The sequence below is a fragment of the Falco peregrinus genome, chromosome 1 (assembly GCF_023634155.1).
Source record: "Falco peregrinus isolate bFalPer1 chromosome 1, bFalPer1.pri, whole genome shotgun sequence".
NCBI classification, from domain to species: Eukaryota; Metazoa; Chordata; class Aves; order Falconiformes; family Falconidae; genus Falco; species Falco peregrinus.
The window spans coordinates 115798606-115811533 of record NC_073721.1 but is presented as its reverse complement, the minus strand read 5'-3'; the positions used below and the strand labels follow the sequence as shown (position 1 = coordinate 115811533).

The following is a 12928-nucleotide window of genomic DNA, read 5'->3' as shown; positions in this document are numbered from 1 at the left end:
CCTATGCAAAACCAGAAGCTTCTAGCCAGGCCAGGTAGGCATGTATAAAGAAGCATGTCTGCCACCTCCAACCCTCTTACTTCAAAGTCTCGTTCATCAAAGTGGGATCCTCAGTTCCATACTTTCATCTGCCACTGCACTACGTGTCTCACCTCAGAAACTAGAGCCGCTGTTAAATGTCCGGTCCCTTACCTACCTTTTGACACACAGTGCACTAACACAAAGCAGGGTGACAGTGAATGTAGCCACATCCTCCTACATTAAAAAGTCAGCCTGCCTCGCAAGCCCTGCTTCTTTCTGCCTTAACCCTGCCCGATACCGTCCTGAAGCAAGCACTGCACTCTGCAGTGTGGGATGGAGCACTTACCGCTGAGCAGATCGCTGCAGCTGCAGCTACATAGAGAAGTAAGTCACAACTGATAAGCAAAAACTTCTGTGTGGATCTGTTTACCTCCTGGCTCAGGTAAATGCTTGTACACAAGCACAGTTAAAAGCTGCCATCATCATGTACCACTTTAAGTTGGCTTTGTACCACAATTTGGGAATGTCTGCCTTAGACAATAGGCACAAATATGCATAACAAGTCACATTTAGATCTGTTCTTTTCTCTTCCTGACAATGTTCTAATTTAAGATCCTAGTTTCACTTAACCAGACATTTTTACTGGAGAGAACTTCATTCCCATATGGCACCTTCAAGGACCATGACTCCTCCAGAAATCAGTATTACATGAGCCAAATTCTATTAACGGTTGTACTGGTAACAGGTCACATACTTGGGGTTTGTTTTTAGACTAATGTTTGTTTAAAAAAGTGAGGAATACATTTTGGATTGTAAATATGTTCGTTCCAAAAAACCTGTGAAGAGAATAAGGAGAGTCAGATGGAAGGATTTTACCTCCACTTTGTGCTGATTATATAATTTATCAAGAAATTGTTCCACAGGCCTCCAACACATGCTCTGCTGTTAAAGCCATGAAAAGTCATTCAGGGAGAGGGTAAAGGCCTCGGGGGTGTGGTCCACATGCTTCAGCACATATATCCTCAGTCCTGGCCTGCAGATAGCACATCTGGTCCAGGCATGGACCTGATGGTTGGCCAAAATACAGGCTTACAATAATGCTCCTTTTTTCAGCTTTAATGTAAGCCTGTTTTCTTGCCAAATTCAAATCCTGCCAAAATTTGGCCAAAGATGTTTGCTCAGTTGTGCAATATCTGAAGTTTATATCCAACAACTCCTTGCAAAAACAATTGTATCGTGTTTTTAATGTTTACAAGTATTAACAATATTTAATTTTAAGTAGAATTTTACTGCTGACACTCTCGTGTTTTACAGTAAATTACCTTAGAGAGGGTTTTTCCATTAGCTCTTAGTGTCACGAGTCCTGCACAGCACACCAAAGCACTGGAGCTAGAGAGACCAGAACTTGGAGGGATGGTTCCATCTAGCAGACAATTCATTCCAGTTGGGTTATTAAGACCAAAATGTTCCTAACAATGAAAAAATAAACAATCTCAGTTTCAAGTACAGACAGGCTCAGGCTTGCAATTATCTGATACTTCGAAAGAGAATCTTTCTGCTGAGTTGCTGGAACCAAGGACCTGCTTCTGGTATCTCCAAAATAAAGCAAAAGTCTCATTCTACTCCTTAAAAACAAAGCCAATGGTACGGCTTTAGCCAAAGGTATGTCTGCAATTCCTGTACACAAACATATATGAGCTGACAGAACTGTACCCCAAGCAGAATTCAGTATGGGCTAAACGCCCAAGAATTTACGAAGCTTCGTGGGTGGGTTTTGCAGCAACTGGCTCTGCTCTGAGCTGCCGTAGTGACAGTACCAGAGGTTAACAATCATTTTATACCCTACTTTTGTCCTTTTCTCCACAGCTCCTCACTTAAAGCATCCTGAAGAGCTTAAGGTCCACTTTATGCTTCACTTCTAATGCTGGCATGTGGTTATAGGGAGCCACATCACGCTGATGGGGAACTAGTAGCCATGCAGCTGTATTCAAAGCCGGATACTCCTACCTCCTGAAGTACTCACGGGACTGACACTGAGAAAACCACAATGGTACATGAAGGACACTATGCTTTATGAGGCACAAAGGCATACCTACCAGCGGTGATGGGTCTCTGTCATGCTATTTTTAGAATAAAGTTTAAAATATAGACACACATGATAGATATCACAGATAATACATTTAATCCAGAAGTCATAAATCCTCATGTACATGCTCTTTTAATTACTCTTTAGTTGCTTTGTCTTTTTATTTATAATCACTTTAATATAAGTTGCTCTCTGTTGTTAGTTTGAAATAAACATGCAGTACTTATTAAGAAATCATTGAATGTATATGGGGGGTATATGAGTGGCTACGTTCCGATACAGATTCATACGTCAATAAACTATTTTACCATGTCAATAATCAGAAAAAATAGCAATGCTCCCATAAAGAAATGCCCACCTTCAAAAAGATTTCTGCTATTTTTCCTGTAACAACTTCAACCATAAATGCAAATGGTAGAGATCAGCAAACACAAAGAAGGTCCTTTAATGTCTTCTACCATCACTTCAAATTATTTTAAGTTTCCCTTTCTACAAATATAAGGGAATTCATACCTAAAATACTTCTGATGCCCATGCCCCTTCATGAACAACACTAGACATGCTTGTTCAAAAACAGAAAATGCTTGAGTAACCAGAAACTGATCCACAGTTTCTGGATTGTCTTGAATGTGAATCAGGCTTGCAAACTTATCACGCAATGTTTAAATAGAAAACGTACTTCAGTTTCAAAAATGAAAATGGACTTTGCCAAGGTCTGCAATAGTTCTGTCCCAAAAGGATAGCGTGTTCAACTTAATATAAACAGATTATCCCGCTGGACCCTCTGAGTACTTGTATTTCAGTGTTTCTTAAGTCTGTAACATTTATGCTTATTTTCTGCCAGTGCTAGAGTCTGCAAACCTGCTTTGCAAATTGACGTTCCAGTATGAAAACTTGTCCTTAGGAAACAAACCTCAGTAGCAGACTGCAAAATAAATAAAGTCAATTGGTCATGCTAGCCTTAATATAAGAAAGAATATATCGTAAAGAAACCTAATCTATATCTCTACAGTCAATGCAATTTAAATGCCTGGGTTACTGAGCAGTATAAAATTGAAAATACTCATGTTACTGCAAAGATAATTAATTTACTGGGGTCTAAGCATAGGGGTAGGGGTCTGTTCAAGAACTGTGGATTGTAATAAAGTGATTTGTGGCACTGATTGTTCCAAATTTTGTATTTTGAAGACTCATTGTGGCAGGTTTGAAGCAGGCTTTGTTGGCTGTCTGCAGTGCTTTACCTATTGGATCCTCCTGTGGCTTGACCTAATGGCCTATCCTGAGGCAAGCTTCACGTGCTTTAAAAAGCACATTTACCCATCATTTGGGCAGGCTGTGGTGACCTGCTCCTGACCTAGCCATCACTGTTTATCCCATCTGCCCTTCCAGAAACATCACTGGATTGACATCCAGCTGAGAAGTCACCATGTTTTTTCCTCAAAGGGCCATGAATCACCTGCAATCAGCAGGTGAGATTTATAGGAAGCCTCAATTTTGAGTTCAGGCTGCCTCCCAGGACAACGTGGTTGATGATCAGCACTTGGTTTCACAAGCAGTTCAGTCTTCAAGTCAGTCTGGAGACAGGCTAGCTCTCAAAAGAGAAGATAAAGCTCAAATGAGCAGACAGGAAAATGTCTGCCTGTTTGGTGTTCCTGCGTTTACCGTAAGTGTGCTGTTTCCTGCATAGCTGTACTCAAGAAATTGTGAAAATTCCATTCAAATTCCACACATTGAAAATCCAGATAAATAATGCTTCTTACTGGAATACTTCTTCTCTATGCTGTTTACTTACTTTTTACATTTTCTTTTACCTACTGCATGAGTCAGCTTCACTCAGTTGTTATGCACAACTTGTAAGTTTCCAACACTAATGAAAATTAATGTTTTTTAAAATGTTTCCATAGGAAGAAAACAACTAAAATACAATCTTTGTATCCTGACAGACAAGTCTCCGAACCTTCTTAAAAGCAATTTTCAATTAGATGATTCCATTGGAAAGCATTCTTTTTAACTTCAAAATCCAGAAATGTCATCTTGATGGTGAGTTTGATCCTAACTTTACTAAATAATTATTTGCTATCATAATTTATGTAATAAAAATAGTGCTCTGCAAATACTTTACAACAAACCCGCTCATATCTCCTCTTAAAATTTTAACATAAAAACACTTAACTGTATGTCAAGAAAAGCTATAGAATAAAGGGAAGTACTTTGAGGGCGAATAGGTACACTTCTTGTATTTTAATTCTATATTAATTTCATGAGTTAAATGGATTTGGCTTACCTGAATACCCTTCAGCCCACACAGGAAGTAGTTATGCCATTGAGGCTTCGTTTTGTTAATCTGAATATTATTAACAGTAGTACTGAAATCCCTGCAAAAACAGAAAACCCTTGAGGCTTTAGTTTGTCAATAAATTTAGTTTGAAAAAACATGGCTTATTACTGCCACCTGCTGATGAACAAAAACATTCCGATGCTAGTTTTTTTCAGTGCAATGTTTTTCAGGGTTTTTTTGTACAGATCTTCTTTATTACTCAATTCTATAAGGCTATTTTAGAAGGAAGCGTAAGAATTTTTGCCTAAGTTATAGAATTTATTAAATAAATTCAGAAATAGAGCTGCATTTGGCATCCTTAATGAGCGCAGCATGCCTTCTATCAGATGCATGTATGTTCTCTTGATCTCTCACAGAAGTGAAAATCTAAATAATCATATCCTGTCAAACCTAGAATGGAGATAAATACACTTCAGGCTCACTGGTAATGCCATAATCAGGAATTCATTACCTTTGCTCTGAATGGCACTTCAATTAAACAGGCAACTAATGCAGCAAAATTACATTTTGTATGTTACAAGCCATAATTAAAATAAATTATTTTAAAATAGTTAATCTATTTCCTCCAGGATTACTCTGATAATGGTTTTCCTACTCCATGTTCCTTTCAAAATAATAAAAATGGTAAGCCTGAATGTGCCTAAGGAAACTAACGCCACAGATAGGTGCTGTCAAAATGGGCGTGGAGTGATGCACAAAGGCCTCAGAGGTGCCTGCATTACTCACCAAGAAGCACAATTTGTTTAGAAGTCTATACAGTTGAATGCCCAATAACTGTAACTACCTGGTGTCATTACAGCAGATGCCCAACACAGAGAGAGGAAAGGCATCAAGAAAGTTAAGAAAAGCTAACAAAAAATACTCAAATGCTGCAGGCTAAGCTGTGCTTTACAAGCAAGGTGTGCCAAACAGTATGAACAGAGGCAGCTGAATTCCCTGGAAATATTTAGGTTTAATGGGAATAAAAACACTTTCAAGAAATTATACAGCAGGGGACAGTCTGCAGCTGCTAAGAGAATGGATTTTTTCATTCTTACATTAGTCCCAGTCTGTATCTGTAAACTATATATGTTAATGATGTGTTGTTTTTATTTTTATACAAAAAAATACTGCTACTTAACACCTGTAATGAATACCAGTATGAAGGTGGTTTATTGGTAAGTATTCTGTTACCTACGGGGGAATGGTTATACTAATATAAAGCATTGCATCTTTACAGTGATATAATTGTCTTGAAACAATGGCTGAAAACTTCACTTTATTCTGTCAATGAAAGGCTGCAATTTTGTGTTATGCAACCCCAAACCTGACAACCCATGTAAAAATGGACCCACACTCCTGCCTCCTTTTCGTATAGTCTAATGCTAGCTATGCTGCAGTAAGCTACTCGTATTACTGATCTACAACCTAGTCCTAGCTCAGTGTTAGATGAACAATCTTACTCTTTAAGTATCAACTTAGAATTACCATTTTATATGTTATACATGCAATTTCAACATTCAGTACAGTGCCAAAATATCAGAGATTGGTGTATAGTTTAACATGTAAGTTGTCTTTCAATAAGAACTGGTCAAAATAGTGCCCCTTACAGGGCTTTATCAACAATACATCATCAAAGAATTGTATAGTTAGTGTCAGAAATTACTGGGGTTTCCAGAGTAACACAAAAGATCTGAAAGTGATTATTGAGATTATGATACAAGGGAAGTTTGAGAATAGCTGTAAATTCTTCCCATTTGAGAGTCATGTGTAACTATCTCCTAGAGAATAAAACATCATTTTGCTTATGAATATAATAAAATAACCAAAATTACTTGTAAAAAAGAAAATACTTGTCAGAAGTCATGAAGATTAAAAAAATGCTGTATTTGCTTATCTTATTTTCTACAATAATCCTAAATTGTTCTTGTAAAAAACCAAAGTTGATGGAAATCACGCGCGAAAGTGATTAACCGAAAGCAAATTTGAAGTCCTCTTTCCCTCAAAAAAAGAGTTCTACAGTATTTTATCATTGTAATTCTTTTTATACAATCAGACAAAGTAAAACATCAGTTAACAGGAAGGCATATAGTATATTTGCTGGTTCTCAAGATGAAATAATGACTGCTTAAAATGCACTTTGCTCATTTCTGCAATCTTCTCGCATAGAAAATGAAAGAAAAATTGGCTTGGATTTTGGCAGCTTTCATATGGATATCATTCACACAAACGCAGAATGTGGATTTGTCAAGATCCCCAGAATCCTTAAGTCTGGTTTTTTTGTTATCGTATTCAATTTGTTATAAAAACCAATTCCTAAATGGCCAAGCTTTATCTTAAATCAGTAAATCTTGAGGCTTGCCTTCGACCCTCCTGCTGGAAGGTAAGCAGTTTGATATAAGAAACTTTTAATAAAATATGCAATTGGGAAAAACATACCCATAAAGTAAAAATACTCTGATATTGTCTGTTCTAGCCTTTCTGTTTTAAAAGAATTCTTGGAAAAGCTTGCCCCTCCTCCAAGCTACATATAAGCGTTCCAATCTTTCTGTATAATTAGAAGAGGTGAGATTTTGAGTAGTGTGAAAAAAAACCCATGTGGTTGAGGTGTTTCTTACTGCTTGAATAGTAATTAATCCTTATTTTGGTGAGACCAATTTGGCTCTTTCTCACAGAACCTCACTGCCTTGTCAATCTTAGTTTATCTATTTGAGTTCTCTGTAAAATAAATCTGACTTCAAAAAAAGATTGTCAAGTTTTGCCACAGGATGGAAACTGATTGATAATTATCATCCTCTGGTATTTCTGAAGGCATTTTGAGAAGTATCATGTCAGATATTCTCTGTACAAGTACTTCTCAATTACAGAGATGTTATGTGAAGGGGAGGTATTGGGAACTTCTAAAGACTAACTTTTTAATACCATTTTAGCACAAAGAACATAAAAGGCATCTGATCATTTCAGATGATTGATGATGAAACATACCTATGTGTTTTTTCTTGCAACCTGTTCTCTGTCTTGTTTTGCCTAAAAGCTAACATCTACTGTCAGTGTAGAAGAGGGCTACAGAACTGTTACATGTTTTACCAGTTCACAAAACAAGAATGAAACAGGAAATTGTGATTCTACGGAGGCTTATGGTTAGTCCTTGTTTGCCAAAGGCCTATACATATGCATTCACCACAGGCATAAATCTACCAGTGTAACAGGCTGGGAAAAAGAGATATACTGTCAACAGTTTTGTTATGTGGTGTAACATTCAAAGTGTTGAAAAATAGTCCTTTGTTATGAAATTATGGGCATGTTTTAGCTTTGTTTTTAAGCAACAGTGTCTCAACAAAACAAGCGATGCTTAATGGTGTATTCTGAGGCCTATTCTCACTTTATGGTTTAAAACACACAATTTCAAACTGAAGCCAGAGCAGACATAAAAATATAGTGACTGTGTATGCAATCTGAATTCAAAGGCTGTAATTCGAGATTTGGTAGAAACTGTAGGTACCTTATGAGAAGGTCATTTCAATTGTGATGTAATGTGCCAAAGCTTAAAGACCAAGTGAAAATATTTATCTTTTGGTTACTGCTTTATTTAGCATCCATTGGAAGACACAAGCAGTGAGTCTATTGCTCAAAACTAATATGCACAGCGTAGAGTCAATGACATTCCATCTGCTCATATAATTCATTTTACACATTAAGCTCTATATTGCAATGGAAGTTTGTCAGATCTCTGAAAACTTAACCTGTATTGCAATTGCATAAAGAGGTTCATAAAAACTAATGAATAAACAAAGTAATTACTTACAAGTACAAAGAATTGGTATTTGCCAGTTGCACAACTTGAGTGTTTACAGGTTCTACTGCAATCAGGATATCTTGTTCTATAGCCATAGGGAGCACAGCATAACCACAGTAGTCTATATGTTCTCCTACCAAAGAAACATACAATTAATATACTTTGGAGTAATTCTTTCTAGAATAGCAGTAACAGGGCTTCTACAGGTGTTCAGTGTTGTCTCATACAAGACAATTTCTGAGTACAGTCTCAACTCTTAAAGTTTGGGGCACATTTCCTCAATTTCATGTTACTGCACAAAAAATTCTGTTATTGATTTTATCTATCACATTTGTTTATAAATATTAACTTTTTAACATTGGCATATAAAAATAATTTTTAAAACCCTACGCAGATTATTGTCTAGCAATGAGAATGGCCACATTATTTGTACACTGTTGTGACAGTACAAAAATCAAGTCAAATCAATCACATAAAACTGACGACTGGAAGAGAAAGGCGCCACGTGAGTCCTCATTATGTGATCTCCTCTGCTTGTGTGAGTGATTCATTAGCCACTAGATAAAGCTTGTGGTGAAAATTACCCACCCCCCCCAAAAAAAAAAAAAAAAAAAACCAACCAAAAAAAACCCCCAAACATCTGGACCTGTTTTGCAAGAAGATAATAATTATATCTAAATAATCATTAATGAAGTTGCATACAACACATAAAGTACCATTCAAATAGAAAATGTATGTAGTAAACAGCCTCCCTCTTGGGAATAGTTCTCAGTTAGCATATGCTGTCTATTTAATATACATGATATGTTCACATAACACTGAGATAACAATCATCAATAATTGCACAATAGACTAATTGATTTTCAAAGCTCTGTTTTGCATGATCCTTTTACTTACAATGTCTTCAAATGCATAGGGTTACTTTACGACTATGCAAGAAATTGAGCTCTAGGGAGAGCACAATCCTAACGTGGATAGAGAAATCTCAAAAATAAGGCTGCCACAGAAACACAAGTAAGTCCTAAACACAAAATAATTGTGTCTCTCCAGTCTGCCAGTGAATCACAATCAACTGTTCTAAATCTGTAGACACATCTCTGTGGAAAAGTAAGGAAGAGGAGATGACGGTAGAATCACTTCATGCTTTATCATATGCATTGCTGTGTGGCTGGTTATATTTGGTAACTGAAATTATAATGGAAGAGCAAAAAATATACTGATTTAATTTGTGGATGCACTGTTCATCAACTACTTTAGATTAGATTTCCAAATCCTTTAAAAAAAATGGTATCCAACCATAAGCTGGCAAGTTACTCCAGTTTTCAAAACCATTGCTACTGTCTATGCCTTTTCCAAAACTGATATTTCAGTGTGCATTTTATTATAACGAGGTACAGTAAAAGCTAGTGAAGTATATTCTCTTCTCCATTTATCACAAGCAACTTCTCTGAAAAAAAAAACCAAAATTAAGACCAACATTACTTTGATTTTATATTTGAAACTACCAGGCTTCCATAATGGCAGACAAAATAAGAGAAGATTAATTTTTCTTTTACCTATTAAGTTGACTCGCCCGGGTGCACGAACATAAAACTTGGGAGCCGATCCAAATTTTGATATAAACATCTCCTTCAGCCTCTGCAACCTGAAAAGCAGATTAGAAACATTTAAAAGGACTACATTTACATAAAAGGCAGGAAGTTTCAATGTTTCTTGAAGTAAATTTGATTCAAGTGTACAGAGTTTTCTGTGTTACATCAGGAGCAACATTAAGCTGCTTTTGCGCTTCACAGAACATTGATTGTGACAGAGAAGACTCTATTTAGAATATTCTGATTAATAAGAAGTGTGTATGTTCACTTGAAAAAGATAGAAGGGGCCTTATTTTATTTAAGTCATCTCTCTAGGTTGGTTCCAAAAGGAAGCAGGGAAGGCAGTTGCCTGGTTTAACAAAGTACCATAGCCTCCACCTACCTTTCCTATGCTACAACTCTGTAAAACTGTTTGCTATTGAGGAAGAATCCAGCAGTGTGGACCAACTGTTTGTGGTACTGGGATTTCACACACGCACACACAGAGGTACTCCCTTCAAAGTCAGATCTGACCACACCAGGCCTGAGCAAATTAATTTTCTTCTAAGTTTTGACTTCTATCAATTTCCATTTTAGACACTACCCCATGCCTGTACAAATGCTAAAGAACTAAAATTCCAAACCTCGGGTTATCCCTATGACTGACTTTGACAGTATTTACTCTACAGGTTTACAGCAACAGTTCCCAGAAAGTTCTTCTGGTTTTCCGTTTGGAGGCATCAGATGTGCCACTGAAAATACCAACACAAAGGAAAATGTGGCATATTGCTTTGTTTCCTAAGACTGTAAAGGTGTCTGGCTTCCGCCCTGTGTTGCAAAGTGGGGATGCTTTATCGTGTCATGTAGGAACAAGAAGAGATTAAGCCATTGTCTTAGTGAAGAATGAGAAATTTGATAGTGATACACTTCAAAACTACCTTAAAGCAATTTAGGTCACACACTAACCCATTAACATTCATTAACATAAGCAACAGACTAGAATGATGAAAAAGCAGTAAGAATACAAGAAAAATAATCTCTAAAATGGGACTTACAATATTTCATTGGCATACCCTGTTGGGTATGCTTTAAAGCAGGTAGCTGATTAAATTTAGGTTTTGGGGGTTTAGGCTACTAACAAAACTCCTAACTAACAACAACAAAAAAAACCCTAGCCTACTAACAAAAAAACAGGAACCCTGCTAAGGTTCCTACATTTAGTCTAAAACTAGAACTGAAAGCCTAGTTAATGCAAAGCGTAAGTAAGAAGACGGCAATGAAAAACAGATGTAACAAAATTTCACAGTCAGTTATTTAGTTTGTACTTCTTTGTAAAAGCTGTGTTACTGTCCAACGATATATATTCAAATGCTTTGTAAGATTTCTTTAGATGGAAAGCTGCAAAATACTATTTGTTGTGATTTAACAGATCTTTCAGTACTTTTCCCATCTCAGTGCCCAGTAACAAAGCTGTGTTAGGTCCCTCTATAATTTCCCTTTATAATCTGCCCTGGTATTGACTGGTTTATCACTCTTACAATTAGCAGAAGCAATTTTCTGCCATTTCATTGTACGATCCCTTTTCTAGATCACATTAATAATATTATAGTCCACAGGGGAATCTGTTGGCAGAATTCTAGGTGTTAACTTTATTCCTTTTTGTGTCAGCCTTCAGAATGCTTCTTGGTTTCACAGATATTTTTATAGTGGGCATTGGTACCAAGAGACTAAGAACAGAGCAGTCATGGGGGCGTGTTTATCTAAGTGCTGATGGATCTCTTTTTTTTTTAATGTGGGTTTTACAAGCAGGCCTGATGAAAGACTATTTACAGGCTTTGGCCTTGATGTTGCAACACGCACACCGCATTTTAAGCACCTACATCAGAGATGGCTGTCAGAAGTGCTAAACTGAGGCATCCCTCACAACTTCACACATCCAGCTCTGGCAACGCCGGCCTCGTGCTTCCCACCTGACTCGCAGGGAAACACGCTGCTAGCACACCCAAGTAACAAAAGTTTAAAAAACCGAGCCTTCTCCGTTGCCAACTGAAGTAAAAAGCTTAGGCTGAACTGTGTGTGTATCGACTTCCACACAAGGCCTGCAGCTCAGTTCTGTTGGAAGAGGCTGGCCCGGTGAGTGCTGTCGCCATGGGCCGGGCTCAGCCCTGCCAGGGAATCATTGCTGAAAGACGAGGAGGTAACCAGTATCCCCAAAATTCTGACAGAAGAAAAAGTGACGGGAGGCATGATGCGCGAGTTCTTCCCGCTCCCGCCGCCGCGCCGCGGTGCGAGGCGGCAGGGCCTCCCCGTGAGGAGGGGGCCGCGGGCCTCCCCGCGCAGCCGGCGGGAAAATCGAAGCACGGCCAGGCCGGCGTGCCGGCGCCAGAGGGGCTCCCGGGGCGGCGCGGCGTGCAAGGGGCAGGCTGGCTGCGACCAGGCGAACCAAAACACCGCAAGTCAGAACCCTCTCGCACCTCAGACCAGGGGCATGGAGACAGGCTGTCCCACCTGTCCTCCCACCCGCCCGGGTCCGCCTGCACCGCCCGCCCGCGCAGGGATACACCGCGCCCCGCCCGCGGACGTGCTCGCCGGGACCGGGCCCGAGGGGAGCGACCCACCCACCTGGGCTGCTCAACCAGCTGAACCGGGAGGGTGCCGGGGGCGTCTGCCGCCATGGCGCTCCCCCCGCCAGCAGCCCCTGGCTGAGGCGGGCAGCGGCGCGGTGCGGCGGCTCCGGCGGGCCGCGGTCACGGGACAGGCAGGCACCGTCCTTCCGGGCGGCGGGGCTGGCAGCCCGGCCTCTTCCCCGCCCCGGACCCGGACCAGGACCCGGACCCGGACCCGACCCGGCGGGAGGGCACTGCCGAGGCGGCGGTGCCGAACCCGCAGGCTGCTCTCGCAGCCACACCGCACACCGCAGCGCGCCCGGCGGTGGGGCCGCGCTGCCCTCGGCTCCTCGCCCACCGCAGTCCAGACGTGAGAGGAAAGCGGCTGCGACGTGTGAAGGAAATAGTTTTTTTTTTTCCTCCATTCCTGTCAGAATGTAGCTGGCAACAGAGAAACTTCAAAAACTACCCCCAGCCTGGTGCAGGCTCCCCCGCGGGCCCTGGGGCTTGGAGCAGCCCTGAGCGGGGCCA

At 39.8% G+C, this 12928-nt stretch overlaps 1 protein-coding gene across 1 annotated transcript in view; it reads right to left on the bottom strand.

The window, feature by feature from the left end:
• GALK2 (galactokinase 2) overlaps window positions 1-12737 on the bottom strand; it is a 48916-nt gene extending 36179 nt beyond the window's left edge. Inside the window, exons 1-5 of the mRNA XM_055809963.1 lie at window positions 12414-12737; window positions 9777-9865; window positions 8230-8353; window positions 4392-4482; window positions 1344-1490 (exon numbers count right to left, since the gene is read on the bottom strand). Of these exons, the coding sequence (XP_055665938.1) occupies window positions 1344-1490; window positions 4392-4482; window positions 8230-8353; window positions 9777-9865; window positions 12414-12466 (504 nt within the window). The 5' untranslated portion in view covers window positions 12467-12737. The remainder of the gene's footprint in view (window positions 1-1343; window positions 1491-4391; window positions 4483-8229; window positions 8354-9776; window positions 9866-12413) is intronic.
• Between the last annotated feature and the right edge of the window lie 191 nt (window positions 12738-12928).